The following is a 24263-nucleotide window of genomic DNA, read 5'->3' as shown; positions in this document are numbered from 1 at the left end:
GCTGCTGGAGCTGGGCACGAGACTGCTCCGGGGGCCCTTTATGTGCAGTACAGAGGTCACAGCGGCGGCAGAAGTCCTCAACATCTCTCCTGAGCTGACCCCAGTAGAAACTCTGCCGGAGTCGACGAAGGGTTTTTGAGACCCCAAAGTGTCCTGCTCCAGTTGTGCCATGAGAGGCTTTTAGCACCGACTCTCTCAGTGCCCTGGGGACTACTACCTGCCACCTCTCTTCTCCTGTGGCTGGCTCTCTCCAGGCTCTTTGAAGCACTCCATCCTTCACTTGGAGAGCCTCAAATTTTGAGACCAGTCCTTTGGTGGCAGGTGAGCATCCTGCAACCTCATTCCACCGCGGCTTTTGTCCTGACTCCACCCACTGCAAAACAGGCTGTAAGTCAACATCCCTTTCCTGCTGTACCTTCCACTCCGTGGAGTCCACAACCTGTGCACCTCTACAGAACAGCCTGTTTCCATTAAGCTCTTCCTCCATACCAAGCTCTTTCTCCCGAGCCTCTCTCTTTTCACAGTACCGGCAGCCATCAGAAGCACAGGGGCGCCGAGACATGGCGTCAGCGTTGGTATGGCGAGCTCCAGCCCTGTACTCCACTTTAAAGACGTACGGTGCCAATTCCTCTAGCCAGCGTGCAATCTGCCCTTCTGGCTCCCTGAAGGACATTAACCATTGGAGGGCTGCATGGTCAGTTCGGACTGTGAAGGGAAGGCCGCAGAGATAGTACCTGAAGTGTCTTATTGTTCTCACAATAGCAAGGAGCTCTCTGCGTGTCACACAGTAGCGTCGTTCAGCTTTGTTGAAAGTTTTACTGAAGTACGCTATTACCTTCTCCCCCTCCGGTCCCACCTGGCTCAGCACCGCACCCATCCCAACATCACTGGCATCAGTATCCAGTACAAAAGGCAAATTGGGGTCTGGGGGGGTGAGGATGGGAGACTCTGTCAGGGCCTTCTTCAAAGAGCTGAAGGCTTGTTCACAGTCAGAAGTCCAGGCAAAATCACAGTCTTTCTGTTGCAGGCGGAACAGAGGGGCAGCTATACAAGAGAAGCCACGCACAAACCTCCTGTAGTAGGATGCCAGCCCAAGGAAGCTTTTCAGCTCTCTCACATTAGCGGGGACTGGCCAGTCCTTCACTGCCCGCACTTTCTCCTCCAATGTGCTGATGCCCTCCTCCCCAACTCTGTGGCCCAGAAACTCTAGTTCTTTTCTCATGAAGCAGCACTTGTCTGGGTGTAGCTTCAGTCCTGCAGCTGCTATTCGATGTAGAACTCGCCGCAGGGCCCCTAAGGCGGTCTGAAAGGAGCTGCCGTGGACCAGGATGTCGTCCAGGTATACCAGACATTCCTGCCGGGGAATGTCTGCCAACACCTTTTCCATCAGCCGTTCAAAGGTGGCTGGTGCGTTGCATAGGCCAAAACAGAGGACTTTAAACTGCCATAATCCCCTCCCCGTACAGAAAGCTGTCTTTGGCCTGGCTGAGGGGCTGAGGGGCACCTGCCAATACCCGCAACGTAGGTCCAAAGAGGAAGACCAGGATGACCCGGACACCAAGTCGAGGCACTCATCAATGCGGGGCAGTGGATATGAGTCCTTCCTGGTCACGCTATTTAGCGGCCTGTAGTCCACACAGAATCTCATTTTTGGACTCTTTTTTTTGTTGACCATCACGACTCCCGAGGCCCAGGGGCTGTCAGAGGGCTCGATGATGCCGGCCTCCAGCATCTCATCTATTGCATCGTCTGCAGCTGACTGATGTGCCAGGGGAAGGCGCCGTGGGCGTGTCTTAATGGGTTGTGCATCCCCTGTGTCAATTTCGTGTTGCACTAAGTGTGTCAGCCCCACTTCTTCCTCTGACAGTGCAAAAATGTCCTTAAATTCCACCAACAGCTGCCATAGCTCTTCCCGCTGATCAGGTTCCAGGTTAACGCTGCTGCGTTCCCACACCTCTTTAACTGCTGCCAGTCTGTCCACCTGCCCTCCCGCTGTTGGTGGCTTGATAGGGGCAGGTGGCTGTATATCAGCTGTGGCATGGGGGGTAGGGGCAAGAGGTGCAGGAAGGGGTGGGGGGCTTGAACGTGCCTCTACTGTTCTCACGGTTGGCAGCTGTGGTTCAACAGTTTGAGCAGGGTGTACCATTGCGACTATGGGACCCCCTGGGAAAGCCAGTGTGTTCTTCCCCAGGTCCAACACACACTGGGCAGCCCGCAGAAAGTCCAGTCCTATTATGCAGGGGTCCTGCACTGCCGCGACCCACACCCTAAAGGTCACCGCTAGCCCCCCCACCTGAATAACCACCACCCATCTTCCCAGCATAGGCGCTAACTCACCAGTCACAGTCCTTAGCCTCACAGCAGTAGGTATCAACTGTGTCCCCACTGGGACCATGTCAGGTCTCAACAGCGTAGCGGTGGAGCCAGTGTCAACAAGGGCAGTGCATGGAGCCCCCGCCAGGGTGACAGGGACATGGCAAAAATCCCCTGCGTGGGTCCAACCCACCACCCTTGCGGACTCAGTGGTGTCATCTGCCTGCAGGGGGTCTAGAGTCTCGCTCCCCCGTTCAAGCTTCTGGGCTCTGTCTACCAGGGAGGAGGTAGGGTGGGACATAGGGGCAGGGGTCTGTGCCGTCCCGCTTACACAGACCCTGGGTCGTTTCCCTGAACATCGATACGTTTGGGGCACTGCACACTGATATGGCCAGCCTGGCCACATACCCAGCAAACAGGGGCTCCTCTGCGAGGACGGGTGTTGCTGTGTGGTGATTGCAGTGACACAGCACGGATCATTTCAGTCAATTCAGCCACCCATGCAGGTTTTTCTTGACCTGGGCCCTCCTGTACCACGGATCTCACAACATGGCTGCCCCCATTAAAGTCGCTTTCAGACGCCCCTCCTACGACCTCTCTCTCCAACGCCAGCTCTAGTGCCTCCTGCAGAGTGCAGGGATGTGCCAGCTGAGTCTGGATGCGCAGCTCTCTTGGGGTTATGGCTCGAATGAACTGGTCCCTTGCCAGCTCGCACTGTACCTCAGCGGGCATGTGGGCATATGCTCTCCTCGCCAGGGTCTCAATGTCATTAGCCAATACACGGAGCGGTTCACCCGGTTGCCTCTGCCTGCTTGACAGCTCCGAACGCAGGACACCAGGCTGGCAGCATTGTCCAAACCTCCGTTGCAGCGCCCCAACTAAGGCTCCGTAGTCAGCTCTCTCAGCTGGGCTGAGGAGCAGCAAACATGTCAGTGCTTCTTCAGTAAGACACATGGCCAGCTGGAGCGCCTTTTTCTTTCCAGACCAGCCTGCAGCCTGTGCTAACAGTTCGAATTGTGCATGGTAGGCCTCCCAGTTCGCCTTACCGGAGTATTTTGGCGTTTTCACTTGGAGCTGGTCACAGTTGCCGCCAATTCCGGTGCGCGCCTCCAAGCCTGGTGAGTCGAAGCCGGCAGCAGCAGCCATGTCTCTCGCTGTCCGTCTCAGGTGAGCGACATGCTCCGAGGTGCGGCCATACTCATTCACATAATTAGGCTCACCGGCACGCCAGCTGTCCATAAGCACCTCCTCCTTGACTTTCGGACGGGTCCCGGTCCGGTCCCGCTGCGCCGCCATCACCTTAGACTGTAGCAGGCAGCCGAGTCCAACTAGCTGCTAACGGTGAGTAGCCAGGGAAGCTCCGGTGGTTTAACTTCTGACACCAAATGTAGCGTCCGCCAGGACGTGTTCAAATAACAGGCAACTGATCGGCACTGTACCGTTTATTTAGCTGAACAGGATGGGTTACTGTTGGCCGTAACCACGCCAAAAAAACAACAACAATAATGTAACTCGAACTCACAGAACTGTAGCTGCTGTCACTCGCGCCTCTCGCTCTCTCACTCACTCTCCTCCTCGCGCACGCGCACACACACACTCACATCCCTGCCCCTCCCCTACTCACGCCCTCTTAACATGTGGCTACCAACAAACGCTTAACAGTACAAGAACATTAACAGGGTCGCTACAATACTTTAAGATGAAGTTACAGCATGCAACTACAAACATAATACAACAAGAAACAAACCAGACTTACAGTTAACAGTCCAAACTGCTGATTCTGCACTCGACGTCTGTGAGCTGTTCACTGGAATGACTCAGGGCCACTGTTATCAACTATGCAACAATGGTAAGTAATTAAAGACACTCATAACCACATCCAGCAAAAGCCGCAGAACCAACTGTAAGGATGCTGAAGGAAGTTGAACTTCCACATATGGTTCGTGGGCTGTCTCACAGAAGAGACCACGCCCAAAACCTGATGACGTTTATTTCAGCCGCTCAGCAGGTATTCAGGCATGTAGGAAAAGAAAAGTTTTTGGGTTTTTTTTTTACAATAATGATTTACTTTATTACACTTATGAACACGTTTACAACGTAACAGCATGAAAATGAACATATGATCAACTTTCCAGCTGGGTTAAAGAGAAGACTTACAGTATAGTGCTGATCCATTAAGTCACATGCAGAAAAACAGAAACAGCAGAAAATATTACAGGAACTATTCAAATATACAGACAGGTGACAAATTAAAGGAAAAACTAGTCCAGGTCTGAATGCCAGACCCCTATAGTGAGGAGATCTGGTGGCTCTGTTATGCTGTGGGGGGCATTTTGCTGGCATGGTTTGGGCCCACTTGTCCCCTTAGAGGGAAGGGTCACTACAAATCAATATAAAGTTGTTCTGAGTGATCACTTTTATCCTATGATGAAACATTTCTATTGCAGTTCAGAAACAAGACCATATCTTCCAAAAGTGGTATATAATATTTTATTTGGAATGAGGAATTTATTAGGGTCTGACCATATATTTTCTGTTTAGATTTCAGAACGAGTTAGTTTTCTTATATGACGATCATTACACATAGGATTTGCAACCAGGTCTCTCCCACCAACTAAGAGCATGGGCATTTCTCCACTCAAAGGGCCATATAACAATAAACTTTGTTCAAAATAAGGGTATGAATATCACATCTATCTCTGTCTTATAAAGGGAATATCACCAAAGTTGCTTTTCCTCAAGTCTTCATATCTATAGAGGTTGCCTCTATCAGTGAGTACATCTAAAACAAAGACTACACCCTTATCAATCCATTCTTTTAGGTATATGGACTTGTTTTTGAACAGTACATACTGACTGGTCCATATTATACATGACTGTGGAGAAAAAATATGCTTGAAAGCAATCATCCAAGATTCAAGCACTTGTTTGTGAAAATTGGCAAGTTTGAGGGGCAGTTTATCACACTTGTAATTACAGGACAGGAGAAATCTTAGGCCACCACACTTGTCAAATAATAAATTAGGAATCTAAAACCACTGAGAATTATTTTTAGACAAACATTGTTTAATCCCATTGATCCGGAAAATTTGATTGTTTGAAAATCTAAAGCATGAAAGCCCCCTTCAGAGTAGCTTCTAAAACATGTTTTTCTTTTAAGATAGGCCAACTCAGTTGTACTCACATGTCTTTGGATCAATATAAAGTGAGATGGCTAGTTATACTATCCTTGAGATACCTTCTGCTTTTGACAGTACAGTACACGGTCCTGTATGGTAAGGTCTCTTTGCAACCAGCAGTAAGCCGTAAGATTTTTTTTGCTTTCTCTATCTTGGGTGAGAAGTTAGCAGATAAGACACTGACTTACCTTTTAAATCAGAATAATCTAATATGTCTAGGATTAAACAAATATTATTACTTATGTATCTGTCCTTCATAAACCCAGATTGAGTTGGAGATATAATTTCGTTCAGATTTCATTTAGCATAAAGTGAAGTGAACAATTTATAGTCCGAATTTAATAATGATATTGGATTTTATCTAATATAAACGATCTTTGTTTGGTTTAGGGATTAGAGCAATGAGGCCATGATTCATTGATTCAGTTAGCTCTCCATTCTCAATACATTCTTTAAAAAAAGCCCAAATCTCATCTTTCTGTCCTCCCAGAAAGTTCTGTAAAATTAAAATTGCAACCCATCGGGTCCAGGGCTTTTGTTGGAGGGGGCTTTTTTGATAACAGCATCAAGTTCTTCAATAGTTAACGGACTTTCACATAGTTCAATACTGTCTTTCTTATTTTAGGAATAAAAGAACAGACTTAATCAAAGAAGAAGCAAGATTGAGAGTCAAAAGAAGTAGTATATAATTTTTATACAAATAAGAAATAATAGCTGAGAGTATTTTCTCGTCAGTGGTAAGAGTGTTACTGACGTATAATTATGAAATCTTTTTCATTTCCCCGCGCTTTTTTCCAAACTAAAAAAGTACGATTAATTTTTTCCCCCAAATTCCAACCATTTTGACCTTGATCTGATAAATGCCCCTTTTGATTCTTCAATATAAAGCATATTCTTCTACTCTTGTAAAGAATGCAGTATTATTTTATCTTCATCATTAGGAAGTGGTATATTTAAAATATAATTTAATTTTCTTAAAATGTTAGCATATCTAATCACTGGTTTTTGAATATTGTTTGCCAAACTTGGTGGATGGAAAATTTCCTACATTCAAATTTAAATAATTCCCACTTTGATATAGAGGAAATATCATTCCTGTTTTTGAAGCTATTTATAATCTCTCTATATAAAGCAAGGAATCTCTGTCTGTGTGTCTGTCTGTATGTATGTATGTATGTAGGTAGGTTTGTCCTTCGTGTATCTCAAGAACCGTTCATCCGATTTACTTTTTACCTGGCGGATGGATTGCTGGGGAAACAGGGAAGTGCTGTGTTGATGTATGAAGTTGTTTGGATGAGCGGTTCTTGAGAAATATATTTTAAAAATACCTCATAAATTACGTTCATAACGTTGATTTGTGTCTTCTTCTGCCCATGGAGTCAACAAACAGAAATACAGGCAGCGCCAATCTGCTTTTTAAAGGGGCGGTGATGTCATGGCTATGTCATCAGGACACTCTGCTGTGCAGGAGCGTCTCTGCCAATGAGAGACTGTATGTTGACTGTTCCCTGCTGAGGTCTGAAAATCACAAAGCATCCTTGGAAATGGAGTTTGCAATGGACTCCCATTGTCTGTAAGCAGCATTTTGGCGCTATTCCTTTGTTTCGGGGGAAACCCTTGGCGAGGGTCCTGATTGGAGCAGCTCCTGCTCAAGTCAGCCCTCCAATCCCGAGGCTTCAATCCGTGTGCCGAACTTATAAATGTCTGGCCAGCCTGCCAGTCGGCACGGCTGGGACTCAGGGTACAGCCCGCCAGGGTGTCTCTCGTTGTTGTAGTATGAAAACTGGTGTGAGGCTAGTATGAAGCACTCGCTGTTTAACTGTGCTTCTCGAACGATCGCTTGTTGTTAGAAGACTGGGCCAGGAGTAGTTAAGTATCACTGATTGCTCACACACACACTAGTAGTTTGCTTTGTTAGCCTCATTAGGAGCAGGGGTGCTGTTCTTGTGTTTGTTATAAACCACTGACAACTAGACATAGAGTGTGAGGGGTTATTTTTGTTGTTTTCTTTGTGTTAGTAAGTTTAGCTCTGATTTAGGAGTCCTCTTTTGCTTATATTGTTTTTTTGATTTGCTCAGCACCCGCCAGCCCCTCTCCCTCAGTTAGTAGTTTGCCTTTTGTGAATGTGACTTCTGTGAACCACCGGCAATAAATAACTGTTTAACCAATCAACATTCTGGTTTTATGTTGCTTCCCTTTCCCCTAGTGAGACACAGAGAGCATCATATCAAGTCTATAAACTTTTTTCTTCTTTGGCCTCTCAATCACATTATAACTTGTTATTTTTTTCCTACTTATAACTGATGCATCTTTATTGTTTGGGGGTTGGGGAGTGGTTTCGTATTTTTGTGCAAAAAAAATGAACCACATATGATTTACTTTTTTTATTTAATGTAAGTTATATTTTAGGGGGTTTTGTGGTCGGCATGCTATGGCTTAACAATAAATATTAAATCTTATATCACAGTACATTTATAAGAAATTGTACATTTCCTGGAAATTCTATAAAAATATGTTTCTAGACAAAAATGAGAATGTTTCCTTTTTACTAATTATGTGAATTCAACCTGACAAATCAACAAAATATCTGCTTATTGTTTCTTGCATATATCATCATATAGGCTAGCCGAACTCTACTGTTGTGTAATACCATGGAGGCCTTTTGCTTTTTTTTTCAAATTACCAACGTATGTTTATTCTTGTTAAGTTCTCATACCTTTTTAGATAATAATTTGGGGCAATAAATACTTTGGCTTTCTGCAGGGTGACACTTTATAAGGAAAAACATGCATTTTCAGAAAATAACTTATGATTGCTAAGAGCTTAAGGTTACTACTTGATTAGTTGTATAGTGTACACAAAAAGATGATAAATTATAGTAGTTGTAATTTATTTAATCATATGTGATTAAAGAACAGTTTAAAAAACAAGTATTGAGTCATTTCAACTCCATTCAGAGCACACATCTGTCATTTTACTCTCCCCAGCCCAAAATACCTGTTTGGTTAGTCCACAGATACCTTTGGAACTGAAATCTTGTATTTTAAGGTTTTCTCTCTGACTTTTTAGGCATTACTGTTACTGAATTTCATCAACTCTGCACACTTTATGTGCATTGCAATGGCAGAACTGAAAAGGTTTTGGCTAACCTGAAGGATAAAAACTCATTTACAGCAACAAACAGTCCTGATTGTCTGCTCATATGAAAAAAAACAACTAAAAAGCCAAAAGCAGAACAGACTAATATGAGCTACATGACATATTTCCATCCAGCCTGAAGGATACCTTCATATAACTGATTAGATGTATAGGTTAAAAGGTTATGGAGTGAGTTGTCCTATGACCAGCTTCTCTAATATTACACTGTATAAAATATTGCTCAGTAGGCCCAAGTGGACGAGATAAGACTTGTATCTGTACCAGTTTTGTTTGAGTATCTCTTGTAGTTTACGTTCAGATTTGCATTTATTCATGTGGGAAACACTTTTATCCAAAGTGACATACAAATGAGGAACATGCAAAAGTTCAACCCTACATGCTTTTCACAGTCTGTACAGTGAAACAGGAAACTGCTGCAGTGACTGAGTGACAGCTTAACAAGATCTGCAAAACTTTGAGGGAGTTAACCAACAGCTTTTACAGATATGGACATGATGAAACCAAATATCAACTTCATATTAATAACAGGAAAGGTGAGTCATATCTTAGAAGTACAAGTTGTTATCTGTTCAGAATAAGATTTAGTTCAACAGGCAGCTAATGTGCATCATTAAGAGAAAAATAAGTTAACAGCAATGTCCCGACATGTCAGTGACATGAGTCCATATATCTAGAAAATACTGTCTGAGGTTTTTATTAAAAGTTGTTCTTTCTGTTATGTCTTCAACAGCCTCTTTGGTAACAGCTAAGGCTATTAAAAAGAGTTGGTTGTGATGTGATAATATGTTTATTGATAAAAGGTTTCCTACTAGCAACAGTATAGAGATGCTATGTCACCCATAAGTTATGATGAACAGCATCTGTGTTTATCAGTCCTTTATGAAACTTATAACATTTATTCTAAATAGTAATATATGGATAGTGTTAGTAAGACATGGTGAATGTGTCAGTACACATTCTATTCTACTCTTTTTAAACTTACATGTCAGGGTTTTTTAATTATTGTTAATAACCTGTGTATCTTGAATGTCATTTTGTATCAGAACCAAAACATTTATAACAGTTTTTAGCAGTTTCAGCTTGTTGTGTGTGACACTATTGCTACTGAGTAAAGTTAACATAATGTTGTATTGGTGCAATATTGAACCAAACTGGGTACAATTTTGCCACAGTGATGTTTAGTGTGTAAAATCTGTCTTATAAAAGTTGTTAAGCAACATAACTTAAGACAGGAGAAGATGATATGATGAAAATGAACCTATAGAGTAGCTGATGGTGTTTTTTGTTGTTGTTTTTTTAAATTATGTTGATGTTTATACATATTAGCCATAGCTTTCATTTTTAACAACTGATATCATAAGAAATATAAATTATAATAAATGACATTACAAAAAGTCATTTGTCAAATGAAAGAACTTAAAATTAAAACATTTCATACTGTTTACAACAGTAAACAGTATGAAATGTTTTAACAGAATATAAAAACAACAACATAAGAAATATCAAGTGTCACTTCCTCCTACCATCACCCAGCAGGTTTTCACTTCTGTAATTCGTTGTGAAATACTTCATGGTCCTTTTTTCTCTTTCTTATCACACAAGAAACTATTATTGACTTAATTATTTATTATTGACCTCATTGGAAAGAATTACCCTCTGTATTACCCAAATATGTTCTCTTTTTTTCAAGGAATTTGAACATTATATCAGAAATACTGAATAATGTAGTAACCAGACACAAAATTGTCTGACAGTAACACTTTTAATTTCATTATTTTGTTTTATTAACTATCATTATTTTTGTTACCCCCACATGTTCTGTATTTTTGCAAATAGCAAAAAAAAAAAAAAAAAAAAAAAGGAGGAAGAGGTTAAATTATGCAATAACTTCTCCTGAAACTGCTGTACAGGGGCTGTTCAGAAGCAGATAACAATCTGCAGTATTATAAGTATTTTACTATTTAGCATAAATACAATTTTAAGCAGGAACTTCTTGAACATGTTTATATTTTCCTGTTAGGCCTTCTGTATTTCCCTACTTTAATTATCATCATTAGTTGTAGCAGTAGTAGTAATGATAGTAGTAGTAGTACTCCTGCTGCTTTTCATTCTGTGTTCACAGTACTTTTATTTGTGAGTTGAGTTTTCATAATCAGGTTTTGCGTTCCTCTCCATGCCTCCATGTTTTCTCCAGTTCCATTTTGTGCATTGTCACCATGTTTGTGTGAAACTTTTGGGAACATTGTGATAGTAGAAATAATTGTTTTGGTAGGAACAGAGATTATTAGATGCTAAAAAACCGTGTGAAATGTGAGAAATAAAGCATGAGATATATACTGATATACAGCTGGGGAACAGGAGATGTGTATCTGTGTCTGTGTGTGTGTGTGTGTGTGTGTGTGTGTGTCTGTCAAAGGCTACTTTTGAGGACAAATTTCAGATTAATTTTATTTTGAAGTCTGATTAATTAGACTGAACGGCACAAAATACTAACGACTCATTCATTACTTATCAGCATCTCTGCAGCTCTCCTCGGCTTTACGGAGCTTTATAGAGAGTTTCAGCTCATTGTTTATCTGTCACCCTCTTGATTCACTCTCTGCACTCTTATAGCTTCATTTTCAGCCACAGCAGGCAGCTGTTATCAGAGAAAAAGCTCTAAAAACCCACTGTACACTACCTGCTCAGCACCAACAGACAGTTAGCTGTAGACTAGCTGGTGAACATAGTGGAGCATTTAGCAGCTAAAGATCCAGATATTTCCCTCAGGAGTTGGTAGAGAACAAAAACAGAGCTAAAAGAGAGTGAATATTGGACTTACATTCACCAGGTGAATGAGACTAACCTTTGTCCTAATATTCATGCCTTTTTTAATGCTCCTGCATGCTTTATAGCAAGAATGCCAATCGCAACAATCTTGAAATAGAACAACTTCTCTATTCTTTAGAAGTCTAAATAGAGGAACCTCCTGTGTCTCATACTCACCACTCAATCAGGTTGAGATCCTGCAGCTTTCAAAAGTAAATTTTGTGCATTTCCTTTGTACTTTTTTTGTTTTACTGTCATACAGCGTAGAAGCAATAATGGTGTCACTCTATTCATAATGTAGCACATAAAAACTGTGAATTTAGTGATGCAAAACAAGAAAACAGAGATGCAAACAGTCATGAAAACCAACATGCAAACAGTGACAGTTTACTGCTGTCCAACCAGTAAGTTTCTCCCTCTCTTCCCTTCTGTACAAATTTCACATGTGAGAAATACAAGTATATGAGTGTCTCATAAACAAACAATATGACAACTCAGAAAATATACAGTATTTTGAAAAACAAAACTGTGGGAAAGTAAGACGAGTAGAAATACAGAAATGATAAAAGCTGAGTTTTATAATATTTTCATTTGAAATGTTGAAATTTTTCTGAGTTACTTTCACAACAAAGTTCAAACTCTCAAAGGAAGATAAAACCACAACCCTGTATGTGACATCTTTGAGGATGTTACATATCCTGTGTTGTTTTGGCCAATCAGAGAGTGATGTGATCTGAGATCAGTTAATTACAAATGTGTTTCAGTGCTTTAACTCACCATATTTACTGTAGACTGTTTGGATGCAGACGACCAAACATCAACCTCTGTGTAGGGAACTCATCCAGGTGTGGTCTTGCAGCTTTCAAAGTAAGTTTTGTGACATTTTTCACTTGTGTATGTAGAGATTGTAAAAATGACATTAGAACTGCAAACAGTCATGATAATGAGTATGCTAACTGTGACAAGCAGACAGCTTTGGACTGTAGGTGTACAGAATACTTTGGTTAAACCAACTGTGTTTTATTTCATTTGTGTTTTTTCCCGTAAATACCATTTTGATGTGTAAAAGTTGTGTAACAAAGACAAAAAAAGGTGAGAAAATAACTAAAAAGATAATAACATTCAGAACTTTTCACTATTTTGAATGAAATAAAATGAGCTAAATAAATAAGAATGAAGAAACAAATATTCATTATTATATTTCTGTATTTCTTGTATTTACTGAATGTTCTGAGCCAACATTGATCCACATAGAGGTATTTATAGTGATATTTGCAGTTTTGATGACAGCTGAGATATAAAAGAGTTTCCTCTGCTGTGACGATATGAAAAGAAATAAAATAAGATAAAAAATAAAAGTCTAACAGAGGGATAGAGTTACACAAACCAAGATAGATTACAGTCAATTAATGATTCCATCTCATAAGTGTTTCTTTTGTTTGTTTGTTTTATTTGTTGGTTATTTTTGGTGATTTGGTACATTTTATCCTTTATTGAGAGGAGACAGTAGAGTCAGACAGGAAATGTGTAGAGAGAGAGAGAGATGGGGATGACATGCAACTAAGATCTGCTAGAATCAAACTGGACATAAATGTTGTAGTTTTGTGGTATGAGTCTTAACCAGTACGCTAAAGGGATGACCAGTATGTTAGTGTTGTTAAACATGGTGAATGTACCAACCTGCAGTTGTTTCCTCCAACTTATTTTCATGCTAACTCCAAAACATAGTCAGAGTGCACAATCTGTAAACAAAATATAAAATATGCAGATGATTCATAAAATGGTTTGGTCAGACATGCAAACCTCCTTGTCCAAAATCAGAGAGCACAGAGTTATTCAACTGGTGGGATGTCAAGTGCAGAAGACAAACCATCCTAGACCAATGTCTCTGTACCTTAAATTACTGAAAGAACTGTATGAAATTCTGTAGTAATGACCTCACATCATCATGTAAAAATATTTATATACATCACAAGGACTTGTATTATCTGACAAGTTATTTTTTGATGAAATATAGAACTTCAATGATTAGTCGATTATTCTCATTGCTACTTTATTGCTTTATTGTTTTTTCAAATTATTGTTTCAATCATTCTTCGAGCAAAAAGGCCAAATATTCTCTGGTTTCAGCTTCTTAAACATTATGATTTGCTCCTTTTCTTTGTCATATGCAACAGTACATTAAAAATCTTCAGGCTTTGGATTGTTGGTCAGAAACAAATAGTAAGCTGAAGACATCCCCGCAGGCTCAAAGAAATCATGAGTGCCATTTTTACAGTGTATAAAACACTACATTTTATAAACTAAAAGGTTAATCATTTAATAGGGAAAATAATCAGCAGCTTAATCAATGATGAAAATAATTGTTAATTGCAGCCTTGAAGAAATATTATTAGGAGAAAATGTAACAAAGACACCTTTTTTATGGCTATAATATACACTGTATTTGTGTGAACTTGCACCTCAAGACTTTAGTGATGTCACTTAAAAATGTTATGTAGATATTAAAAAACTTCCATAACCTGATCTCTCATACAACAGGTTTCATTCTGAAGAAGAAGAAGATTTCTACATCAACACCTCACAGATGGAAAGCAATAATTACAGCAATGTCACATTCGACTATGATTATAGTGATGCAAGCAATGAAATCTACCCCGACTTTGCTGAACCATATTTTATGTATGTGATGACATGCATAATCATTAGTATCGGCCTTCCTTTGACTGTAGCGGCCATCTACTCTCTTTATTCCCAGGTGAGTACTTTATGACTAAGATTTATTAATTTTAGGTCATGTGTCTGTCATACAGTCTGTCTGTAATGAATCTTCATCCTGCTTGGGGGCTGGAAGGAAGTCTTGTAATGACCAATAAATTTAAGCTAATTGGACCTTAAACACATGCAGTTAACATGTGTAGCTTCAATCCAGCTTATCTTAAGGTGAAGTTAACAGCATCATTAACTTGTAGAGAAGAAATTGTCATAAAAGATTTGTCAGGACAATTTGTACAGCATTATTTGAGCTCATTATTTTGGGACTTGATTTTAACAATCAAGAAATATATATATATATATATATATATATATATATATATATGTATATAGAATTGGCCAAATGTGACACATTGGTCGATGCATGAACTTTCTGACTGCAATTGCTGAGCAGAGCAAAATGACGTATTTATCATTACTTAGAATTCCATCCACTTGTATTTTTGCACATTTTGTGCAAAGGTCCTAAATTAAAATTGAAAAAGAAAATGTTTCCAGCTGCTTTTATTATTTCTACCATTGTTTTCTTGCAGGTGCAAAATAACAATGTTGCTCCAATCTACATCATCAACCTCTTCATCTCTGACATCATTCAGTTCTGCTGCATGATCGTCTTAGTGGCAAAACCTGACGGGAAGATCTATGAAATCTTCTTTTATATTAACTTCTTTGGTGTGATGGCCAGTGTTGGCTTCATGGTCTGTATCGCCCTGGAAAGGTAGCTATCTGTCTATACTGTATGTTTTTAGCTACTTCCATGTGTATGACCATTATATTACCATATAAATCTGAATCCCCTTAAAGTCAGGAATATTCTGTATCTGATGATAGACTGTGTATTTTGTGTTACAGGTATTTGGGCATTGCATGGCCACTGTGGTACCGCTTCAGAAGCACCATCAAGATCTCTCTTGCAGTCTGTGTCGTGGTCTGGACCCTTCCTCTTGTTTATGTCCTTCCTTACTATTACTGGGTTGATCATAGGGTCAAAAACACCATTTCCTATGTCTTCCTCCTCGTTCCTTTCCCACTGCTCATATTCTTCCTGGGTGGGACCCTCAAATCGCTGTCTGCTGCCATCTCGGTCTCCTCTGATGAAAAACAACGAATTGTGGGAATGTTGGTCCTGGTGCTGCTCATCTACACGCTGCTGTTTCTACCCAGCATCATCTGGTACCTGGTAGGAGAAGACAGACATAATGATACCTTCAGCAAACTGACTTTCATTCTTCTCAGATTCAGTCCTCTTGCAGACTTGATTCTGTATATTTTCATTAGGAAAGGGGCCATAGACAAGCTTTTGGCCTCTCTGTGTTGTTGCAGAATGGACAGTGATGATAAAAGCAGATCATCAGCATGAAAGACAAAAACATGTACACAGTCAGCTCCATGCAGGCAGAGAAAGAGGGAGAAAGAAAAGGGAGAAAACAGATGTTAACTGTAATGTGTCTGGATGTTAACTAAAATGCACTTAAACTAGCAAACAAAAAATAAATGAAGTGTTTGCTGTATGACAACAAAACTACTAACACTGTTTGTTGTCAGCCAGTGGTGTGACCATCACAAGTAGATAAAAAAGAAGCATTGTCTTGATTATGTTGTGAGAGAAGTGGTTGGTGGGAAATGTTTGTCCATGCAGGTTAACTTTTTCTGGTTCACTGTTAGGGCTTCAACAAATGTGCATTAAGTTGATGTCTCATTATTCTCCTCTGAAGGGGACATAACATGCTTTTTGTGATTTTCTGTCATTTATATTCATAATTTAAGTCTGCCGAGGGGCAGCTTCCTGGAGCTGGCCAATCAGAACAGAGTAGGCTCATCAAGGGGGGGCCTTAAAGAGACAGGAGCTAAAACGACCTGTTTCAGACAGAGGCTGAACTGAGGGGCTGCATAAAGGGGCAGTATTAGATAAATAAGGAGTTTTTTGAACTGGAAGTCATGCAGAAATATTCCAGTAGAGTCCCAGAATAAAACTATAGACCTGGAAATGTGCATGTTATGTCCCCTTGAATCAAAGAAGCAAAACAGATATTATTAGTTGATCAACTGAGCTGTTCAACACCATGATCACCCTGTTATTATAGCTGCCACTCCGTCTTATTTCTACACAGAGATCATCATATCAAGTCTATAGACTTTTTTTCTTTGGCCTCTCATTTACATTATATGTTACTTTTTTCCTACCTATAACGGTGTATGTCTATTATTGTGTGGGGGGGGGGGTATTTTTATGCACACAAGTTAAACAACATATGATTTACTTCTTTTTATTTAATATAAGTTATATTTTAGGGGGTTTTATGGTCGGCATGCTATGGCTTGACAATATAGATACAATCTTATATCACAGTACTTTTATAAGAAATTGTAAATTTCCTGGAAATTCAATAAAAACACGTTTTTAGACAAAAACATTTGCTTTTGACTAACTGTGTGAATTAAATCTAACAAATCAACAAAATTTCTGCTGGTTGTTTCTTGTATATATCATCATATAGCCCAACTCTACTCTTGTGTAATACCATGGAGGCATTTTGCTTCTTTTTTTTTCCAAATTACTGAATTGTGTTCTCATTCTTTTTTAGATAATAATTTGGGGCAGAAATTATATCATATATTTCACTATAAGTTACAGTAGTGAGGCCTACTGTACATTTCCCCCTTCTATAACTTGTTGATTACCAACTGTTGCACTAATCAGCTGACACTGCAACAGCAGAGATCCAACAAAAACATATTTCCCACAATCTCTTTAAATACTTTGGCTTTCTGCAGGGTGACACTTTATAAAGAAAAACATGCATTTTCAGAAGATAACGTATGATTGCTAAGAGCTTAAGGTTACTACTTGATTAGTTGTATAGTGCACAAAAAAGATGATTAATTATAGTTGTTGTAATGTATTTAATCATATGTGATTAAAGAACAAGTATTGAGTCATTTCAACTCCATTCAGAGCACACATCTGTCATTTTACTCTCCCCAGCCCAAAATACCTGTTTGGTTAGTCCACAGATACCTTTGGAACTGAAATCTTGTATTTTAAAGTTTTCTCTCTGACTTTTTAGGCATTACTGTTACTGAATTTCATCAACTCTGCACACTTTATGTGCATTGCAATGACAGAACTGAAAAGGTTTTGGCTAACCTGAAAGATAAAAACTCATTTAGAGCAACAAACAGTCCTAATTGTCTGCTCATATGAAAAAAAACAACTAAAAAGCCACAAGCAGAACAGACTAATGTGAGCTACATGACATATTTCCATCTAGCCTGAAGGATACCTTCATATAACTGATTAGATGTATAGGTTAAAAGGTTATGGAGTGAGTTATCCTATGACCAACTTTTGTGATATTACACTGTATAAAATATTGCTCAGTAGGTCCAAGTGGACGAGATAAGACTTGTATCTGTACCAGTTTTGTTTGAGTATCTCTTGTAGTTTACGTTCAGATTTGCATTTATTCATGTGGGAGACACTTTTATCCAAATTGACGTACAAATAAGGTACATGGAAAAGTTCAACCCTAAAAAGGCAGCTTTCTCATGCCATTGTTAAAGTGTATGCAGCAGCTGTTTCCTCCTGAGAGTTTTGGCTATCGACCTGTCTCTGCCCCCCAGTGGAATGTGCCGGTGGTGCATGAGGCCCTAGTGAGTGATCCCTATGAGCTTCTGGAGCGCTCCTCTCTGAAGGCGTTGTCATTCAAAACAGCTCTGCTGCTTGCGTTGACCTCAGCTATGAGAGTGAGCGAACTGTGCGCCCTGTCATTTCACCCTAGCTGTTTTGTGGTGACCACAGCGGGGCTACTCTCAGACCGCCTGACTGATTTTTATAACTATCAGATTTATAGTTTCTAACCCTCTGACACTGCAGAGATCCAACAGGACACTCATACAAGTCAAGAGGTTATTTTGAAAGCCATGATCCTGTAAAAGGTCACAGGGCTGCTAAATGTCAGTTTTATTCCTTTTCAGTGTCTAATACAGATATCCAGCGTCCATTGTTGGCTTTCATCATACTCTTCCAATATCAAACTAACAAGTGGCAGTTTTTGCTCTGAGCAAAATATTGTGAGGTTTATTTGAGTCCTGTCTGCTAACATCAGTGTTGAGCTGAATATTAGAAGAAAAAAACAATCATTTAACTTAGATATGACAAGAATTAATTATCATCTATTATGCATGCTATTGTTATGCTAATATGTATCAAACCTGCCTTGACCCCCGAAGTGATGAAATGTATGGAAATAACTATGGTGAGCAACCTGCAGTCTGAGGAAGGCCCACAGTTAGACCCATACCAATTTGCATACAGACACCACAGAGGAACTGATGATGTAATCACTAGTATAGTGCACATGGTCACTAAACACCTGGAGAATCCCAGGGCCTATGCCAGACTATTGTTTGTTGATTTTAGTTCAGCATGTAACATTTAATAACCCCATATATTACTTGAAGGATATGTTCACATTTTTTCAAGTCTTAAAACAACAGTCAGTTGCTCAAATGAACATTGAAATAGCTCGCTGTAATCATTCCTCCTGTTCACACTGACCATTAGAAGATCCCTTCCTAATGTGCTTTTAATGTAAGTAATGGGGAACAAAATCCACAGTCATTGATTTCTGCATGTTTTGTGCAAAAATGGATTCAAATGTTTATCTGAACCTACAGAGAGGTGACAGACATCCAAATTAATCAAATTAAGTGCATATCTTTATTTTAATATAAAGTTCCCTTGTTGTGTTTCCTTAGACTTTGTTTCCCTTATGTTAAATAACTCTGATGTCCAGGACTAGATGTATAAGTCTAAAATACAGAACTTTTTTACAGTGGTGTGATGAACATCATCTCACCCTCAACACAAAAAGTTGGACTCTTTCAAGTACCTGGGCATCCACATGGATAATAAACCAGTATGAAATGTATCTGTCAGAGACGTGAACTGTCTGATTGAGAGCACTCAGGGAGCAGAACTATGCACTCTAAAGCGGTTAGAGACTTTAAGCATCCAATGTAGAGCCTGCATGGAGTGAAAACATGCCCTTTGAAGCAGTCATAGACACAAACTGTCATATCTAGAGTGCACACGGAGCATAACTTTGCGCTCTAAAGTGGTCATAGACATAATGCAGAAGAGGAGTGAGATGGTTAGGGTTAGGGTAAGAATATCAAAGCCAATCAGAGGCACAGTAGGGGCGGGTCTTCACAGAATGAGGGTGGGAAAAAAAATAACACAAACTGGAAAATTGTTTGAACTCTCTTCCTGGTTCTGTAGTCCAAAACTACGGTGGCCCCTAAGGACAAAGCATATACAAGAGTGAAAGCACAAACATTAAGAAGAACACGCTCCAAATCCTCCTAGCAGCCTGGAGCACTTCATGTGTTTTTCCTTTTTTATAAGTATTTTGGTATTTGTAGCATTTCTTGATTTGGAGCATGCTTTTGTATTAATGTTTGTGCATTCACTCTTGTATGTGCTTTGTCCTTAGGGGCCACCATACAAAACCCTTTCTAATGAATCAGGAGTCAAACCTGTTATTGTTGTTAGTTTGGAGATGAGTGGATGAAGCCAGTGCAGCACTGCACCATCAGCAATGTGGCTTGGCAGCTTGCCAGTTATTCCATATGTAAGAGATTATACAGATGGTTTTATGTTTGGCCACTAGATGGTAGCATGAAACATGAAATGACACAGTGGTTGCATGAGTCAGTGCTGAAACATCAATGTTGAGGTGCAGATAAAATGAAGATCACACTCAATGTCGGGAGTTCATCAATTTAAATATGACAAAAGTTACAATTATCACCAAACACATTTAATGTCACTTAAAACTTAACAAACTACAAGATAATCTTAAACTGGACTGATATACTGTATATGCTTGGGAGTATATTATTGGCAGAAAGAATATTCCTGTTGATGTCAGTTGTTTTCTGCCTTATTCTCTTTGTTTATTTTTACCAGGCTGTGACTCAAATGTAATGCTAATAAATGAGAAGCACAAACTGTTAAGTTTGGTCATAACATTTATATTGAAGAAGTTATGTGTTAATGTTGTTAGAAATGGAGATGTGTCAGCCTGCAGTTGTTTCTTCCAACCAACACTTTACAATACGGTACACAAAATTTATCAAAGTTACTAAGGGTGTGCCTGAATACAAATACCTTATTCAGCAAAGCACAAATAGTGTTTTGTTTTTTTTTTTTTTGTTTTTTTTACAAATATTTGTTTCATACAAATATTTCAAGACTATTTGTTTTCGGGAAGAGTAAAAAACATGTCAAATATCAGCGTGCAGGTCAGTTACATCACTAGTGCCATCGTCCCATTTTAGCTTCCCCAAAGTTATAAATGGAACCACGTTCCAGCTAGTTGTACTAATGTACTTTACATATTCATGTCTGTCTACTTTTTCCTCTCTTCCGTAGTATCAGGAACCTACTGCATGTTATCACTCACCATATTTACTGTAGACTGTTTGGATGCAGAGGACCAAACATCAAACTTGGTGTAGGGAACTCATCCAGGTGTGGTCTTGCAACTTTCAAGGTAAATTTTGTGACATTATTTTTCACTTAAGTAGGAAGGGAGTGTAAAAATGACATTAGAACTGCAAACAGTCATGATAATGAGTATGCAAACTGTGACAAGCAGACAGCTTTAGACTGTAGGTGTACAGAATACTGTGGTTAAACCAACTGTGTTTTATTTCATTTGCATTTTTTTCACCTAAGTGTAATTTTGATGTGGTTGTGGTTTCATCTTCTCTTTGAGAGTTTGAATTTTGTCATTAAAGTAACTCAGAAAATTTTGAACATTTCAAATGAAAATCTTATAAAACTCAGCTTTGCATACATAGTTGTTTGTTGTTTATATTTTGTTGTTTGGCACATTTTATCCTTTATTGAGAGGAGACAGTAGAGTCAGACAGGAAATGAGGAGAGAGAGAGAGAGATGGGGATGACATGCAACTAAGATCTGCTGGAATCAAACTGGACATAAATGTTGTAGTTTTGTGGTATGAGTCTTAACCAGTACACTACAGGGATGACTAGTATGTTAGTGTTGTTAAACATGGTGAATGTACCAGCCTGCAGTTGTTTCCTCTAATTTATTTTCATGCTAACTCCAAAAGTTAGTCAGAGTGCACAATCTATAAACAAAATATAAAATATGCAGATGATTCATAAAATGGTTTGGTCAGACATACAAACCTCCTTGTCCAAAATCAGAGATCACAGAGTTATTCAACTGGTGGGATGTCAAGTGCAGAAGACAAACCATCCTAGACCAATGTCTCTGTACCTTAAATTACTGAAAGAACTGTATGACATTCTGTAGTAATGACCTCACATCATCATGTAAAAATATTTATATACATAACAAGGACTTGTATTATCTGACAAGTTATTTTTTGATGAAATATAGAACTTCAATGATTAGTCGATTATTCTCATTGCTACTTTATTACTTTATTGCTTTATTGTTTTTTCAAATTATTGTTTCAATCATTCTTCAAGCAAAAAGGCCAAATAATCTCTGGTTTCAGCTTCTTAAACAGTATGATTTGCTCCTGAGCCCCAAAGGGGCGAAGACCCTATTGTATTTCATGTGTTTGTTGTCTTCTTCTTCTTCCTCTTCTTCTTTCTTTATTATTACGCCACTTCAACCCTTAATTTGACCCCCTAAACATGCTCAAAAACTCAGCACCACCTATGTATCTGATATGGCTGCCACGGCCCATAGGAATGTCGTAGAGAGATCGAACCAAAACTTAATTATTTGTCTCATCAAGACCTACAAATCATGCACTCACAACCCTGACCTAAATCCAACAGGAAGTCCGCAATATGCCCATCAAAGTACAACTTTGCACCAATTTTGGACCCCCGAGAAACGCTATCTCCTCCCTGGGCGTTAATGGTATTGGCTTCAAACTTGAATACATGACTTATCACACTGTGCTGAACAAAAGTTGTTAAAAACTTTGTAATAACTCGAACAGTTTAGATATTGTAAGTCCTGAAAGTTGTAGTACCACATCACACCTTACAATGTAAACCAATGGGGAGGCCATCTCTAGGCATGGACTTTGTGTCAAACAAATGGTTCTGATGTCTAAACTATAAGTCTGACCACTTTGAAACCTGTATCAATGGATTCGCAATGAAATTTCCTACAAAAAACTGTGTTTTTTAATGTAAGATTTGGCCAAAGTCATGGGATTTATGAGGATATTTCACAAGAAGAGTGACATTCTCCTCTCCAACTGAGAGGGAGAGAGAGAGAATAGGAGGGGGGCGTGTGGGTGTGGGGGTTGAACGGAGCTCATTGAGTGCGAGTGACAGTTTAGTGATAAAGTGCTGCAGAAAAATAAAGTCAAAACTAAAATTTGTAGCTCTGTACTGCAGTTTTTCCTTTATTCGGGCCCAAGCACCTAGCGGTTCGCTCACACTCTCCATTCAAATATATGAGTATTTTTCTGTGTCCAGCTGCAGTTACTTATTGTCTCTACACACCTGACAGTACACATTTCAATCAAACTTTGACCAGGTCATGTGGGTTTAAAATCTTTACTTTTCTAAAAATAAACTTGATGAAAATTAGGAAATTAATTTGCTTTACACACAAACTCATCAAGAGTTTTGTTTACTCATTGAAATTCAAGTGAATGGGCCCAAAACTTGCATAACTTTGATGCCACAGGTGTGAGCAAGACAGACATGTCTCACCCTGCAGAAAATTCTCATCCTCGCACCATTGAGATTTGATGCTTCGCCATGACAGAGGAAGTTGCTATAACTTTATTGTACATGCTCCAGTCTGCACCAAACTTTACATGTTTGATAAGAGTCCCGGCCTGAACACGTCGACATGACAATATTCCATCAGTGATGCAAACTGGCTGAATAGCGCCCCCTACGAAATTTCAGCAAAGCAGCCCCAGCAGCAGGCAAAACAGTGGACAAAGGAAGTGATGTTTATCTCCTTCTTGCATTTTCTGAAAACAGCCCGGGTCTGAAAACATCTACATGCCCGTGACAGAAGACCTTCGATTGCGTCATGGCCCGACGTGCATGGAGGCACAAGGGCCCGTTCAACGCTGCTTGCAGCTTTAATTTATTATTGACCTCATTGGAAAGAATTATTCTCTGTATCACCCAAATATGTTCTTTGGAGCCACGTCTCATATAGATGGTTACAAACTTTCTAAGAAAAACCTGTTTTCTTGGAATTTGAACATTATATTAAATATACTGAATAATGTAGTAACCAGACACAGAATGGTCTATAAGTATTTGAAGTAAGCAAAAAAAGGGGAAGAGGTTAGATGTGCTATGAGTTTCCTGAAACTGCTGTACAGGGGCTTTTAAGAAGCAGATAATCTGTGGTCGCTGATACATTCAACACATCATAGTGGTGGAACAGCAGCACGTTACCAGGAAGCTTTGAAGTATTTTACTATTTAGCATAAATACAATTTTAAGCAGGAACTTCTTGAACATGTTTATATTTTCCTGTTAGTCCTGCTGTATTTCCCTACTTTAATGATCATTATTATTTGTAGTAGTAGTAGTAATGATAGTAGTAGTAGTACTCCTGCTGCTTTTCATTATGTGTTCACAGTACTTTTATTTGAGTTGAGTTTTCATGATCAGGTTTTGCGTTCCTCTCCATGCCTCCATTTTTCTCCAGTTCCATTTTGTGCATTGTCGGCATGTCATGTGTGAAACTTTGGGGAACATTATAATCATGGAAATAATTGTTTTGGTAGGAACAGAGATTATTAGATGCTCAAAAACCGTGTGAAATGTGAGAAATAAAGCATGAGATATATACTGATATACAGCTGGGGAACAGGAGATGTGTATCTGTGTCTGTGTGTGTGTGTGTCTGTCAAAGGCTACTTTTGGGGACAAATTTCAGATTAATTTTATTTTGAAGTCTGATTAATCAGACTGAACGGCACAAAATACTAACGACTCATTCATTACTTATCAGCATCTCTGCAGCTCTC

General features: G+C 39.5%; 1 protein-coding gene across 1 annotated transcript; it reads left to right on the top strand.

Annotated features, from left to right (window-relative positions):
* Window positions 1-12246: 12246 nt before the first annotated feature.
* Window positions 12247-17125, top strand: LOC137197426 (G-protein coupled receptor 4-like). The gene is made up of 4 exons (XM_067610829.1): window positions 12247-12326; window positions 14001-14217; window positions 14768-14952; window positions 15087-17125. Exons 2-4 carry the CDS (start codon window positions 14047-14049, stop codon window positions 15592-15594), a joined length of 864 nt encoding a protein of 287 aa, XP_067466930.1. The 5' UTR covers window positions 12247-12326; window positions 14001-14046; the 3' UTR covers window positions 15595-17125.
* Window positions 17126-24263: the final 7138 nt, after the last annotated feature.

The sequence above is a fragment of the Thunnus thynnus genome, chromosome 14 (genome assembly GCF_963924715.1).
Source record: "Thunnus thynnus chromosome 14, fThuThy2.1, whole genome shotgun sequence".
NCBI classification, from domain to species: domain Eukaryota; kingdom Metazoa; phylum Chordata; class Actinopteri; order Scombriformes; family Scombridae; genus Thunnus; species Thunnus thynnus.
The sequence above is the reverse complement of the archived record's forward strand: the minus strand, read 5'-3'. Positions and strand labels throughout refer to the sequence as shown.